Raw genomic sequence first — 16,299 nt, 5'->3', positions numbered from 1 at the left:
TTAACCGGCTCATAAACAGTAGCCAACCAGCACTTTGTTACTGTATTGTATGATTATTGTATTTCATGCTTAATTTTTGTCTTTTACTTATGGGAAAGTTTTTAGGATAGAAGATTGAAACGGATAGTAATACAGTATCCGGCTCGATGCGGAATATTGAGCCAGTGGGGTTACGATGCGATATCTGGCGTTTCATGTTAGTAGGCATAGGACATGGCTGAATTATGTCCGATAATTGAGAGTTTACCTTATATAAAGCCTTTTTCAGTTGAGAAAGATTTACCAACAGAGAAGTGGTCAATGGAAGTGGTGAAATACTTGGCAACCTTTGTCCCTGACTGCATCATAGCGTGTGTTTTGTGGTTTTAGAGTTGCTTTCCATGTATCCTTGATGTACCTCACTGCATCGTGCCCCATTTATGCTAGGCTGTCATGTATTGAGAGCGCTTTTTTTCTCTTTATTTGTTACTTTGCTATTTGCGAAATGTATTCATTGCTAAGATTCCAACATCTGAAGAAGTTAGATAAGGACTGGTATCAGGACAACAGTGCAAGACCTTAGGTATATTGATTTCTCTACCTGTACAGTGTATTATGGAAGTGCAATATTAGGAAATAATTTTTTTCTTTTTTTCCAGAAAAAAAAAAAACTGCAAAATTCTTCCTATATCTTCCACAAGTAAGGTAATGCAGTTACCAATCCCTGCTGAATTTCTCCTTTAATATTATTCCTCTTACATATCACAGCTGATTAAAGTAAATTTGTGATATTGTGTGAAAGATAAATATCCCAGTTGATGTAAAGTAAATTTGGTGTTTTGCAAAATATCATCATCTCGACCTCTTTCCCACCCAGAGATGGGGTAAGGTAGAGTCAAGAAAGCAGAAAGAAGCAGAGAAAAAACATGATAGAGAGAGAACTAAACTCCAGCATGCCAAGTGAAATGGGTCACACTCACTCACTCACTCACTCACCACTCAGGGCCCCAGAATCCTTACTGTACCTAATAGATATCACATTCCACACAAATACAATGAATTTTTTTAAAGATGAAAATTTGACTCTACCTCAAAGACTTAAACTTTCACGCAAATGAAGTTAAATGTGTATAAATTAAAAGCAATACTGAACTCACAAGGGCATCTTTGATATGTGTTGCTTTCAATTTTTGCTTGTGTTTACACAGTCACTGGCACCAGTTATTGCAGGAGAGAGTCTTCAGTCAACTTTCTCAGTATCTTACTTCATAGGTTTTTAAAAAGTGATATGGGATTGAATGTCATTTGTTTTATTTATTTATTTTTACTGTACTTTATGTAATTATTATGCTATTTTCTTCTTTTTTTCTATGGGGGCAGGTGTAACCTCAGGAACACCTGGGGAGGAAGGACTCGATGACAGTAAAGTGGAGCTCTATCTAAACCAGGTAAACCACCTTGACACATGGTACTTTTTGTGTTTGTGTATGCATTCGTGTGTGAGAGAGAGGTGTTTTGTCAAATTTCACAATTTTCCTTGCAGTTTCTACTATAAAAAGGAGTAACTGGCAAATCAGCTTTATAGGGTGCAGTTAAACTCCCAGGTAATGTTCCTGTAATTTTTGTAGGCTTACTCCTAAAATAGAATGTCATGAGAAGCAGCTTGTTGTGAGGACCTAATATAGTATATTGTTTTTTCTAGATATCATCACTGAATTGTGGGGTTTAAAGCAAAGAAAAAAAATGGGCAGGTTTAAGGAAAAGAAATCCTAATTTGACATTATAATGAATCATGAGTAGCTGATAGTGAAAAACAAGGAATTCTTCACCAGTTTAATAATGACACAACATCAGAAGAGGATTTAATTGTATTTTCCCCCTAAAAAAAAAAAATAACTTGCTATAAAGCTTTCTAAACTACACAACATTGCTTGTTAAAGTCTCCTTGTTATATACATAGCTAATTTTCCATTTTCTCACCAGATTACAGTATTTGAGGTTTGAAAAACATTTATTTTGTATCACATAAAACAAGGAATAAATGTTTATTCTAGGTGACAGCACTGCATCGCCTGGGTTTGGCCGAGTACTTGCTCGCTCAGCAACTGGTACCAGAAGACAAAGTTACACAGACCTTTGAAATCATCATCAGGGATCCCATGGACCAATTAGTTGCTGATGGAGAGGTGAGGAATAGGAAAATATCACACAATCTGAGGAGAGGTTGGGCTTTATTGCTCACATAATGCAATTTGAGGGTGACCAACAGATGACTTGAGTATGTGGATTAATTAACCTAGCCCCGACTTCTTACATTCTTGATGGGGTAGTAAAAGAAAGAAAAGAGGCCTAAGACTGCATTCTGTGGTAATCCTCAAGACCTTTTTTCCAACAAAAATGAGAGGTAAGATCCAGAAAACAAGGGGGGAAAGCATGAAAGGAAAACTGTCAACAGCATGCTCAATCAAATGATGATGACAAATAAAGGTTAGGATGATAGTGGTGGTAAGGGTTAGGATGATGATGGTCATAATAAGGGTTAAGATGGTAGTGATAAAAAAGATTAATGTGATGGTGATGAAAAAAGACTAAGATGATGATGGTGAAAAGGGATCAAGATAATGATGGTCATGAGCAAGAGTTGGATGATGATATAAAGGTCAGAGTGATGGTAATGAATAAGGATGATGATGATGGTTGAGCAAAAAGGTGAGGATGATAAATAAGGATTATGATGATGGTTGAGCAAAAAGGTGAGGATGATAAATAAGGATTATGATGATGGTTGAGCAAAAAGATGAGGATGATGATGATGGTTGAGCAAAATGGTGAGGATGATAAATAAGGATGATGATGATGGTTGAGCAGAAAGGTGAGGATGATGATGATGATGGTTGAGCAGAAAGGTGAGGATGATGATGATGATGGTTGAGCAGAAAGGTGAGGATGATGATTAGTAAGAGTTGGGATGAGAGTGATGGGAGAAAAAAATGGTGAGTATTTCGTACTACAGGGTCTAATGAGAGAGGTGTAGATATGTATTAGAGGGGATCAGCAGATGGTACTGGGTGTGCTGGTCGTGTTAGAATGTTGACAGTGTGGAGGAAGTATTGATGATGATGAAGAGGAGGAAAAGAAACAAACGGTCAGAATGGTGATTATGATGATAATTAATGATTGGGATGATGACAGTGTTAGAAAAAAAACTTGATGATGATGATGATGATGGTAGAATTGATGATCAGTGTGATGATGGTGACAGAAAAAAGGCCAGGATGGTGATGATGATGACGATGATTATTTGTCCTCCAGGCATTGGCAGGTGAAGCACGTCGGTGTGTAGGTCGTGGAGATCACCAGGCAGTACTAGGTGTGCTGGCCATGCTGCGTCACGTCACTGCCATGCAGCCACACTACCACAAACTGCTTACCAACTGCCAGACATCTATACGCTCTAAGTTTGCTGCCATTATCAACATGTTGCAGGAGACAGTAAGTAGTTGTTGCAGGGAAGATGTCCTTTTGTAATTAAGACTAGGCAGGGATGTGAAGTGTTTGTAATCATGGCTTTATTTCTTGTACAACTTTATACACTCAAACCTCCTTGATTGCAGTTAATTGGGGTAAAAATACACTTTCTTCAGTACTTGAGATTAGATTTAGCATACTAGTGGTCAAGAATTGTCCCACATATTATCATCATCATCATCTGGACCTCCTTTCCCACCCTAGGGAAGAGTGAGGAATAGCACATCCAGACAGCCTAAGTTTGCCCAGTCCAATGGGCCACACTTCCATTCACTCATCATTCAAGCCCCTGGAATCCTGGCTCTAGCTGATATGCTGAAAACATTCACCACATTCTGTAGCTTCACATAAACATATCCGATAGACTCAGTCCAGACACTGTCACGTTACAAGAAGATAATGGCGATTTCACTGCCATTATTAATATTGATACCAAATATTGTTCAAGAAATCATTCCTTTATTCTTAATTTTTGAAATATTTTGAGAAATAGTGCTGTACTGTACTGTATTTGTTTCTGTAATTACATTGTCTTCAAACTATGTGCAAGGCCAGCCATGATTCATAAATTGACTTTTATTACATATTGCTCTAGGAAGAAATGATGCAATTGTAACAATGCCATAACTTTAAACCTGAATTTTGTGTAACAGTGTGTGAAGGCACTAGAAGGGTTCGTGGACAGTGTGAAGAGTGAGGGTGAGCGTGGACTACCTCGAGATGGTACCGTACATGAGTTGACCAGCAACGCACTCTTCTTTACGGAGCAGCTGCTAGAGTATGCATCCACTCTGGCACCCATCCTGCAGCAGCGTGACACGAGCTTCACCTCCGCCATGACCACACTGACCCGAGGCCTGGACCACAGGGCATTATTAGGAGCATACATTAGTGAGCTTATACTGATGGCTTTACCTGGCATGTATAAAGTAGTAGTGGTAGTAGTAATAGTAATAGTTATAACCTTTTTTAAAGACAGGTGTCCGCATATGCTGTCCGAGGGTACTAGGGCCAAAAAGACAAACATCCGCTTGCTGTCCAAGGGTACTAAGGCTAAAAAGACAGGTGTCTGCATATGCTGTCTGAGGGTACTAGGGCCAAAAAGACAGGTGTCCGCATATGCTGTGTGAAGGTACTCGGGCCAAAAAGACAGGTGTCTGCATATGCTGTCCGAGGGTACTAGTGCCAGAAAGATGGATGTCCACATACAGTATGCTGTCCAAGGGTACTTGGGCCAAAAAGACAGGTGTCCGCATATGCGGTCATGTCCCCCCACCCCCACCTCCTATGTCCCCCACCACCCTCTACTCCTTATCCTCTACTCCCTCCCTACCCCACACCCCCAACCCCCCACCATATTGCACCCACCAGTTATGCCCGTCCTGGGCGTATGTCTTGCCATTCCGGTGCCCATCTTAAAGAGTTAATGTGAACACAGTGGAGTTAAGGCTGAAGTTAGCCTTCTTCTGCAGTCCACCATCCAAGGCTGAAGTTAGCCTTCTTCTGCAGTCCACTATCCATGGCTGAAATTAGCCTTCTTCTGCAGTCCATCATCCACCTTGCAGGGGACAGGTGGAGATTTGAGGGACTTCTGTATAATGGGACAGTGGAGCCACCCATTTCTATCAGTGCCATCATAAGAAGACCTCCCTTTCCAGCACTGCTTCTACTATGTAAGACTCTATTAAAAAAAAAAAAAAAAAAAAAAAGGTGATTTGGTCAATAAGTACAACCAGGATTCCACAAGCTTGAATAGTTTGTGAATGGTTGGCCGGGAAATATCTTGGTCTGAAGACAGTCATCTGAAGATAGCAAGAATAGAATAAGGCATTATATTTCACTTGAAGTATTGATAGTTCTTTCTGGCCTTTTTTCATTGATTTGTGAACCTTACCTCACTACTCACTTGATGTAGTGCTGTTTTGGGCGTCTGACCTTTCCTCTCATCCTTCCTTCCACTTCTGCCTTTCTTTCCTTCATTCTTTCGACTTCCTTCTGTCTGTGGGTGACTTTACACTCCCTCCTTAGTCTTTCTTTCCTTCACTTTTTCCTCTTCCTGCCCATGGGTGACTCTACACTGAGTGACAAGCCAAATGGTTTCCTGTACACCAGGAAACCATTTACTACACTGGGTGGTAACCGTCCATCCATCATCCAATCCTATGTTGCCCCGTGAGTAGCATAGGAGCCCAGGGCTAGGCAAGTTCATCCTAACATTTAAGAAGAGAGCAACCAGCCTCACTCATCCTTGAGTGACCTTACATAAGCAATAAGCCCCAACCACCCCTTGGATAACCTGCACAGGCTCAATCCGATTCGAGCTCCAAAATTACCCATTAAACCACGAGGTGCCATAATATGGTTATATGGTTACCACCCAGTGTAGTAAGTGATTTCCTGGTGTACAGGAACCATTTGACTTGTCACTCAGTGTAGAGTAACCCATAGCCAGAAGGAAGAGGAAAGACTGAAGGAAAGAAAGGCAGAAGAGGGAGTGTAAAGTCACCCATAGGCAGAAGTAAGAGGAAAGAATGAAGGAAGGAAAAAAAGACAGAAGAGGAAGGAAGAGGGGAAAGGGCAGGCACCCAAAGCAGCACTGCATCAAAAGAATGGATGGTGAGCTCCCCCACCTAACCATACAACCAAATTTTGGCACCGGATGATTTTGTGGATAATTAAAGTGCTCCAATCGGATTGAGCCAGTGCAGGTTTATGTCCAAGGGGTGGTTGGGGTTTATTGCTCACATAATGCCATCAGGGAGGAGTGAGGCAGGTTATTCTCATCTTTAATATCAGGACGAACTTGTCTAGCTCCGGGCTCCTGTGCTTCAGAAGGGACGACATAGGATTGGACGGTAGATGGATGGACCTCACCCTGTCTGTAGGTAGGAAAAAGAATGATGATGATTATGTCCTGAATGGATTAACTACGAGATTTCTTTATTTTCCATGTTTCAGAAAGGGTGCTGGTCAACTTAGGTCTTGCATTAGTGAGTCGCAGCGAGTCGTACAGTGATGTCACGCTACGAGCAATATTCCGCCTCAACAACTACAACTACATTCTTAAGACACTGCAGAGCTCTGAACTTCTAAGCCTGGTTTCTCTTGCTGAACCACAGTGTGAGAAGATGTACAAAGACCAGATTATGGAGCAGAAGGGATTGTATTCACAGAGGTAAGTGGCACCTGTAGGTCTAGTGATCAGAACAGCCCAGTAAGTGACTGGTGTGACCTCACTTCAAGTTGTCAGGTTTTTGCATGTTTAACCCATTGGATGGGGTGTGTTTTTTAGAGCTGAATTAGTCTGGTGTTAGCTGTACTAAAATACAGTGGTCTTATTTTGTGGACAAAACACTGAAGATATTGTTGCATAGTTGGTGTTGTAGGTTTTTGAGAAATTATTAGATGAATGAATGAATTAAAATCTTGAGACATAAGCTGGTACTGTATATACAGAGACCTTGCGTCCAGAATGGTACTGTCATCGGACAGCACTGGTCCACTGGACTGATTCCATACTGTACAGAAAAAATAATAACCCTTATAGGGAAAATTATTTAGATAAGATTAATTTAAGGCACAAAAATACCTAGAATGTTGCAAACAGTGATGAGCAAGCATAAAAATCAATCCATCCATCATCCATACCTATGCCTCCCAATGAGGAGCATAGGAGCCCGGGGCTAGGCAAGTTGTTCCTGACATTTAAGATGAAAGTGGCCAGCCTTACTCATCCCTGAGTTGCATTACATGAGCAGTAAACCCCAACCACCCCTTAGTAATAAACCTACACAGGCCCAATCCAACTGGAACTCCATAATTATCGACTAAACCACCAGGCACCATAATTTGGTTATATGGTTACCATCCATCATCCAATCCTACGTTTCCCCATGAGGAGCGTAGGAGCCCGGGGCTAGGCAGTTGGTCCGAACATTTAAGATGAGAGTGACCAGCCTCACTCATCCCCAAGGGGCATTACATGAGCAATAAACCCCAACCATCCCTTGGATATAAACCTTCACCAGCTCAGTCCGATTGGAGCACAATAATTACCCACTAAACCACCAGGCGCCAAAATTTGGTTATATGGTTACCACCTAGCATGGTAAATAGTTTCCTGGTGTACAGGAAACCATTTGGCTTGTCACTCAGTGTAGAGTCACCCATGGGCAGAAAGAAGAGGAAAGAATGAAAGACAGAAGAGCACCCAGCATAATAAAGGGTTTCCTTGTGTACAAGAAACCATTTGGCTTGTCACTCAGTGTAGAGTCTCCCATGAGTGACAAGTCAGTTGGTTTCATGTAACACCAGGAAACCATTTACAGTGCTGGGTGGTAACCATATAACCAAACTATGGCGCATGGTGGTTTAGTGGGTAATTAAGGCGCTCCAGTTGGATTGGGCCTGTGTAGGTTTATATCCAAGGGATGGTTGGGATTTATTGCTCACGTAATGCCACTCAGGGATGAGTGAGGCTGGTCACTCTCATCTTAAATTTCAGGACCAACTTGCCTAGCCCCAGGCTCCTATGCTTCTTATGGGGCGGCATAGGACTGGATGATGGATGGATGGATTTTTGTGTTTAAATTTCATTGTTCAGTAATATTAATTTTCATCTCTTCATGTGTGAGGTTTTGCCTTTTTTGTGGGTTGGCTGTTAGTATGCTTGTCATGACAAATAAGGGTAGATAGCACAAACATCACAATATTACTCTCCAGTATCCTCTTGTTGTGTTGGAGAGATTGGCTTTCAGTGATGTCGTGCTCAAATTAGGTTTTGATTCATCACTGCTCCTCTCCCGGCCAGTGCATGGTCTCCCGGCTATGGCACCTCTCCCAGGACTTCACAAAACTCGTCAGATTTCACACACATTTGTTGAAGTAAACCATACTAACATAAGTGCTCTGTGCCCACCCTCCTCCCACCTTCTGTCTTTTGAGTGTCTTACTTATTAAAGGCAATCAGTACTAAATAATTGTGTGTTGGATGCAAGGCCACTGTAATACAAATTTTGTATCTTGCAGTCAGAGAGTTAATATTGTGTGAAACAGTTATTCTGGGTAATGGTAATAAAGAAAATATTGAGCCATGAAAAATAACATAAGAGAGCCGTCTTCAAAAGGCAGTGGTGTTTCAATAGTTGGGGCTCAATACCTTTTTATGTATGTGTAGGACATCTGAACACCAGTGATGTAGTATAAGCTTGCTAATCAGGAATTGTCAAAATATTCTTCAGATAAGCCAGTGCCATGCCAGTGTTAGGTTAGGCCATGGTTCTTCAAAGTTTAGGAGCAAAGGATACAGCTTTGATAGTAAGGTTATGTCTTGTTTGGTTTAGTTTGAGTTATAGTTTCAAGGATCTGGAAAAAGCATACGACAAAGTAGACAGAGAAGGTTTGTGGAAGGTTTCACGCATGGATGGCATAGATGGTAAGCTGCTAGATACCATCGAGTGTTTTTATGATGGTAGTGTGGCATGCGAAAGGGTAAATGGGCATCTAAGTGAATGGTTCACAATCAGATTGGCCATGTGACAAGGTTGTGTGATGTCTCCATGGTTGTTCAGTATATATATATATATATATATATATATATATATATATATATATATATATATATATATATGTGGATGGGGTGATGAGAGAAGTAAGAACACGAGTAATGGAGAGAGAGATGGCATTGGTAATGAATGGTGATGGATGGATTTGTAAATGTCCCCATGGTTGTTCAATATATATATGGATGGGGTGATGGGAAAAGTAAAAACACATGTAATGGAGAGAGGGATGGCACTGGTAATGAATGGTGATGGATGGAATATCTCAAATTTGTTGTATGCTGATGATGCAGTACTAATTGCAAATACCGGACAAGAACTTGGTAGACTAGCCCAGAGTTTTATAGATGTCTGTGAGCATTGTGCCTTGAAAGTAAATGTAGAAAAGAGTAAAGTGATGATTATTGAGAGAGAAGGTGACACCCATTGTGATGTTACAGTGAATGGAGAAAGATTGGAATTGGGGAGAGAGTCCAAATACCTGGGTACAGCGACAGAAAAAAAGAGGCAAATGTGCAAAAGAAGTGGAAAGTACAGTGACACGAGGAAGGCAAGTAGCTGGCACTATGAAGGCCTTGATAAGAAACAGAGACTTGAGTGTTGCAGCTGCACGAGGCATACATGAAGGAGTGTTAGTGCCAACTTTACCTTATGGATGTGAGACTTTGATGTGGCATGAAAATGAAATGTCAAGAGTGAGAGCAGTGGAGATAGGACTGCTGAGGAAAGTATGTTGAGTACAGAGAGTGGATAGGATACGAAATAATGTGATTCGTGAAAGATGTGGAGTGAGGAAGTCTGTGGACACCAGAATCGAAGAGAGTGTACTGAGATGGTGTGGTCATTTGGGGAGAGTGGATGGCAGTAGAGTGGTGAAAAAGGTATATCTGAGTGAATTTGAAGGAGGGAGGATGTGAGGTAGGCCAAGAAGATGGTGGAGGGATATGGTGAATGAGTGTATGAGGAAGAGAGGTATGGAAGTTGGTGAGGTTAGGGAACGGACAAGAGATCGAGCTGGCTGGATGAATGCTGTGAGAAGAGGTGCATGATCAGGGATTTGGCACCTCTTTTTAACTGACAGCATCCGGATTGACTTGGATTTATGTTAAGCTACAGAATGTGGTGAATGTTTTTGGCATATCAGATAGAGCCAGGATTCTGGGGGCTTGAATGATGAGTGAATGGAAGCATGGCCCACTGAATTGGGCAAACTTGGGCTGTGTGGACATTGCTACTCCTCACCCTGCCCTAGGGTGGGATAAGAGGTCATGATGATGATGATGATATAGTTTCACCCATAGTTCATAATTAATTGAGTATTGTATAAAGTACATATCACCATGAAGTGGACAGCAGACCCTTTCTTTAATCACTAGACGAACACTATTGAAATGTCAGCTTTATTCGGGGAAGCAGGGGTTTGATAATGTAATCATCTGTTAATATGTTTTGGTAGGTGGGGGCACCCATTATCAACACAATCATTGTACTGTACTCTATCCCTCTCTCCACTGAGTTACAAGTCATTGTATACCAGGAAGCCATTTACTGTGCTGGGTAGTAACCATATAACCAAATGACACCCGGTGGTTTAGTGGGTTATGGCACTCCAACTGGGTGAGCTTGTTATGGGTTCCATCTGAGGGATGGTTGGGGTTTACTGTTTATGTAATGCCTCTCTGGGGAAAATGAGACTGGTCGTCATTACCAGGACTGACTACCTATCCCCAGACCCCTATGCACCTGTTTATGTGGAGCAAAGTGGGATTGATGATGATTAATATAATAACTACTTTAAAAAATGACAAATTAGAGAGAAAGTAGATTCATTTATTTACTTATTTTTTGTTATGTTACTAAGAAGATATAGTTTTACCAACATTTTTACTTTCATTCCAGCTGGAGTAGAGTGTTACACTATCTTGTGAACCATGAAGATGTCCCTCTCTCAGTCATCCAGGCAGGCAAGTTACGAGACAGAGATCGACAGCTCATCAAGGATAAATTTGCCGTATGTCCAGTGTTGGTTTGCAGAGTTTGATGTACAGGTATTCTTAAGCAAGTTTTTGTATACAGCCGCCATCACACTCATGTAGCAGAATAAGTTGCAGTGTCTTCTCTTGAAGCTGAGCCCTTAGGTCTGAAATGACAGGATGTGTTATGTAACATACAGATTGAACAACTCTTGACTGTTTAATGACGTGAGGTGGATATAAACTCCATCCCAAGGTAACATTTGACATATCACACTTTGACAGAAAGAGTACCATATTTCTCTTGCCCATGTGGCTGTGTAGGCTTTTATATGTAATGCAACAGAAGGCCATGCTTTTCTCTCTTGTTGGGAGTATCTGTAATATCTAGCAGTTTCAGTGAGTTCAAAGAAAGTTTTGAAAATCTGCAGCAATAATTGCTTTGTTGCATCAGGATTCAGTTCATCTGTAGATCAACCGAATAGGGAGGCTGCCAGAGATCAAGCAGCATGGAGAGCTGTCATTAGGCAACCAAGTCTGACACATGCAAGCATGTTGCAGCCTGTATGAGAGTAAATGATACAATACTGTAAAGCACAAACAAAGCCAGGCTGTAATAAGAGAAAAGAGATTCTGAGAACACTGTCAGGTTCAGTAGACATAAGGTTATGAGCAATCCAGGGACTTTTGCCACTTATCACTCTCATCCTAAATGTCAGGACTAACTTGCCAAGCCCCGGGCTCTTACGCTCCTCATGGGGCAACGTAGGATTGGATGATGGATGGATGGATGTACTGCTTAGTTTATGGGAGGTTTTGGATAGTGAAGGGATTAATGAAGTGAACATCTGACCCATAGAGCTTGAAAAAATATCCCCAAACCGAATGAAATATTCTGGGGGTAACACGTGTGCACACACACATGCACACACACACGCATTAAAATGTCACCAGACTGAAGTGGTTTAAATTCATCACATAATATTTCAGGGGTTCAACAAGGAGATAGAAGAGATGTCCAAAGTGCAACGAAGCTACTCCATCCCTGACAGAGAACTGCGGGAGAGTCTGAAGAGGGACAACATGGAATACATCCTACCCAAATACCAGGCCTTCTATGACAAGTTAGTGATAATGTTTGGTCTTTGCAACTGCAAATAACCTTTAATCTCTTCACTCCAGTGATATATTTTTCGTTTGATTCATACTACCTCCTTAGGATTGTATATAGAGGAGGTGCAGTGATTTTTGAACTACATTAGATGTAGCCTTCCCTAACCCCATCAGTATGAGAGAACTTCCCCAAACTGAATGCAGTTGTCAGGTGGTAGCAAGAATAAATGACCCTCTAAATGAACCTTTTCAGCCAAGGGTCTTTCTGAAGCTGATTTGTAATAGTTCAGTAGTAGCTGGAATTAAATAAATGTCCTTGAGCTAAAAAGTTAATGGAGATTATATTTAACCTCTTAAATCAGAAGAGTCTTTCTTAAGTTTAAGAATTCTGTAGATTATGCTGTAGACATTTCAAAATGAATATTATAAAGTCTTTATCATCAAAAAGAAAGATGCTTCTGAAGCTTAAGGAGTCATCTGGTGGGAATTTTACTTTAAGAAGATGGTCATACTGAAAGGTTCAAGAAAAAGTACTGTTCAGATCAAAAATAATTTTGCATTATAAAGCCAGGATGACATGGTGACACTGTTCATGACCACCCCTTAATGTATGGGATTAAGGCACTTGGTTGTAGATAGATACACAGTTTCTCCATACATTTGTGTGCTTTAAAGATTATAGGCAAGTGGATAACAAGCATCAGGTTAAATAATTGGCAGGTTTAAGGAAAAGATAATTTAATTGCGTGTACGGGTTAGTGCCTCAACAGTTGTATATCCATAATGTGCTAAGATCAGGCTTGCATCTCAGTTCCTCTAATTTAAAATATATACCATATATATATATATATATATATATATATATATATATATATATATATATATATATATATATATTATGATGCAAGTTAACCCCATTGGCCAGGCATTGAAATTAGCAGGTTCTTCAGTCATATTCTAAGTGATAGGAGATTTTATAGCACCTTTCCCTTCAGCAATTTTTTCTGGACATTACATCTTGATACCCACTTGTACATCATTGATGCATATTGTGTTAGTAATGGTTATATCAATATAATGTGCAAAATATATTAACTGAGGAAGAAGTGCTATGAATTTTAAGCCTCCAGTGACACTTAAATTCTTTCGTATCATTTGTAAAGGCTCCAACATAAATGCTTGCATCACCCTTTTAGGGTATGGTAAAGCTGCTCTTCCCAACTCTGACCTCTGAAAGGCCTTGAGTACTGTAATCCACTCGGCAGAGAAATGAATCTCTGAAGAACACCAGCTAGGCACATGCAGTCTTGTGAACCTCCTATAGGTCACCTTTTGTAGAGTTCAGCAGAGCCATCTGTAGTAAGCACTTGCACAACTCAGTTGTTTACAATGTTTTTGGGCCCAGTGCTCCCCTCCACAGTTTTTTACTTTGTACCGGATTTCCGAAACCATCAGAGAGGTCTCACTTCTGAGACAATATACCGTATGCTTCAGAGTTCCCTCTGGCATTTCCTGTAGTCAGGGTACAAATCTCTCTCTCTCTCTCTCTCTCTCTCTCTCTCTCTCTCTCTCTCTAATGAATACAGTACAGGTATTCAAGGACAACTGGCTTGCTGGTATGCACATGGGATTCTCACTTATGAGGACAGTTTGAATGCATGGAGTTCACTTGATGGGTATCTAAAATGTCAGTTTAGTTAACCTGCATTTATTTATTTATTTATTTATTTTTTAACTGGAACAATTAGGAAATGGAACTGCCTAATCTAGGTATATTATCGATACATAGAGGTTTACAGCCTAATCCTTAAGAGGCTGTCCCCCTAGGGAGGAGGGATGAATTTCCCAGTATCCCTGGTCTTCGCAGGAGGCAACTAAAAGGGTCCTTTTTGTCTCCAGTCTTTCTCTCCATGCTTTCCTCTTCTCTTCTTTCCTACCACTCTTTAGTACTGTATTTACTCATTTCTGGTGGCTTTTATATTTTACTTTGCTCTTATCAGGTCCGACATCTGGTTTTATGGCATGCAGCTTTAGGACCTCCCTTTGATGTTGACCCTTCTTGGGTCAAGCTTTTTCAGTGAACTGACTAGTAAAGTTACTGATCGCCAAGCCACTTGATGCCAAGCTGCTTCACTGCAAAGTCACTTCATTGTCAAGACCACTTCGACATTTACATTGTTCAGTTCCTAAAGAGGCTCATAAATGCTGAGTTTCAGAACTTAATAGCAAATTGTATCCTGCACTTACTTTGAATGTAGGTGAAGGCATTTGAAACTTAATTTTTCATTAAATAATCATTGTGTTATCCATTTCTTTTCAGATATGCCTCAATTTCCTTCACAAAGAATACTGAAAAGTACATTAAGTATACACCAGCAGATGTGGCAAGTATGGTGGACAAGTTCTTTGATGTTGCTGCCTAAGTTAGAATACTCTCAACCTCATCCTACAATTTGACAACCCATTGGCTGTGGTAAGATTCTAGAATGATCTGTTGTAAAGTGGAATAGCATAAAATCAATTATTCTTGGCTGTATCACTAATACTGAGTTGATTATTAAATGTCTGGTGCTGCGGGTTTCTACTGAGCTTAGTAAAATAAACCAGTAACAGCCTAATTAAAATGTAAAAGAAGGTAATTCAGTCTGTTACAAAATAAATGTTAACCCCCTTCTGTCTGATGAGTTTTTATTTTATTCTTGCTGCCTTCCCATGATGTACTTCATTTGAGACTCTTCAAGCTGGAGGAGTTAAATATAACTTTCACTTGTAGGGTGTTCTCATAACTTTAACATCATTTGGTACTGGCAAAAATAAAATATAACCCTCTCGTTGAAGGGGTTAAGTACTAGCCATGGTTTCCTAGCTGGTTATAGGAAACATTGCTGGACTAACAGACCACTGCTACTGCTATTGATTATTAGGACTGTTCCTGGCTGATACACCTTAAGGCCTAGTTTCTTTATCAGTCACAGCATGAAGCTTGGCTGTACTCTATTTATGTATGAGACAAAGATGTGAATGTATAATGTATACTTTGCAAGTTTATTGATAGAGAGATAGATAGATGCAGTATACTGTATACACGTATTGCAAATTGACTTAGAACCTACACACAGAATTTCTATGAGAGAGTTGTCTGTCTTTGCTTTGTGTTTCCACCTCTACCAAGTGAATTTGGGGGGCAAGAAGTAACTGGCAATGCCTATGGTGTCGGTGGGAGGTGGTGAAACACTCGTCACGTCATTGCTTGCCCAGAAGCGAGAGTGGGAGTTTATGTTCCCGTCACTCCAAGCTTGCACTTCCCTCTTTTTTCATGTGCATTATTGTTTGCCCAGTTATTTTCCTAGAGTTGAGTTGTCATTCCTGGAAAGTACTGCTTAAGGGATGAGAGGGTCCGTATCATTGCATGGAGGCAGGATAATGTCCCTATCAACACGATTTGTGAACGTGCTGAATGCACAAAGTTGACTGCCACCTGATGTTGTACCAGAGCACAAGCATGGCGGTGGAAAGAATAGGACGACTTCTAGAGGTACAGATATGCTTCTGAAGAGGGAAGTAATCAAGAATCCTCGACTGACTGCAGCAGAAATGAAGATAATGCATCTCCAGCTGTTACAAGACCTCTCAATTCGAACTATCCAACACCGCTTGCAGGAGGAGCTGGGTTTGCCGAGCCACACCGCAGCCAAGAAACCGCTTCTCACTGACCGCATGAAGAAGCAGCGCATTCAGTTTGCCATGAAGTATGCACACTGGACATCGGATGAGTGGAGAAGAGTTATGTTTTGCGATGAAAGCACATTACAAATGTTCCATGTGCGTTCTGCCAAGGTTCGTCGCCCTGCCTCTCATAGTTGATATGACCCTGCCTAAACAGTGCTGACTGTTAAGCACCCACAATCAGCAATGGTATGGGGGTGTTTCTTAGGTGAAATGGGAAGGGGAGGCCTCTACTTTCTTCCTAAGAACTTGATAATGAATGGTGGCCAGTACATTCAAGTTCTGAAAGATCATTTGTTTAAATTTTTTGCTATTCATCGGTGCGACCTTTTCATGCACAATTCAGTTCCGTGTCATAAGTCAAGCAAGGTGACAAAATGGCTTCAGAATAATCGGATTGAGGTCCTCGAATGGCCTGG

General features: G+C 40.8%; 1 protein-coding gene across 1 annotated transcript in view; it reads left to right on the top strand.

Moving 5' to 3' along the window:
- The window catches only part of Exo70 (exocyst complex component 7), a 38,401-nt gene extending 23,238 nt beyond the window's left edge, over nucleotides 1-15,163 (top strand). The window contains exons 8-15 of the mRNA XM_080277433.1: nucleotides 1,360-1,427; nucleotides 2,034-2,165; nucleotides 3,292-3,471; nucleotides 4,161-4,398; nucleotides 6,466-6,682; nucleotides 10,968-11,079; nucleotides 12,032-12,165; nucleotides 14,475-15,163. Coding sequence (XP_080133559.1) covers nucleotides 1,360-1,427; nucleotides 2,034-2,165; nucleotides 3,292-3,471; nucleotides 4,161-4,398; nucleotides 6,466-6,682; nucleotides 10,968-11,079; nucleotides 12,032-12,165; nucleotides 14,475-14,577 — 1,184 coding nt within the window. The 3' untranslated portion in view covers nucleotides 14,578-15,163. The remainder of the gene's footprint in view (nucleotides 1-1,359; nucleotides 1,428-2,033; nucleotides 2,166-3,291; nucleotides 3,472-4,160; nucleotides 4,399-6,465; nucleotides 6,683-10,967; nucleotides 11,080-12,031; nucleotides 12,166-14,474) is intronic.
- The last annotated feature ends 1,136 nt before the right edge of the window (nucleotides 15,164-16,299 follow it).

This window comes from Coenobita brevimanus, chromosome 69 (assembly GCF_032717465.1).
Source record: "Coenobita brevimanus isolate Jiangsu-jjx chromosome 69, ASM3271746v2, whole genome shotgun sequence".
In the NCBI taxonomy this organism is placed as follows: domain Eukaryota; kingdom Metazoa; phylum Arthropoda; class Malacostraca; order Decapoda; family Coenobitidae; genus Coenobita; species Coenobita brevimanus.
Note: the sequence above shows the minus strand (reverse complement) of the source record. Positions and strands in the feature narration are given on the sequence as shown.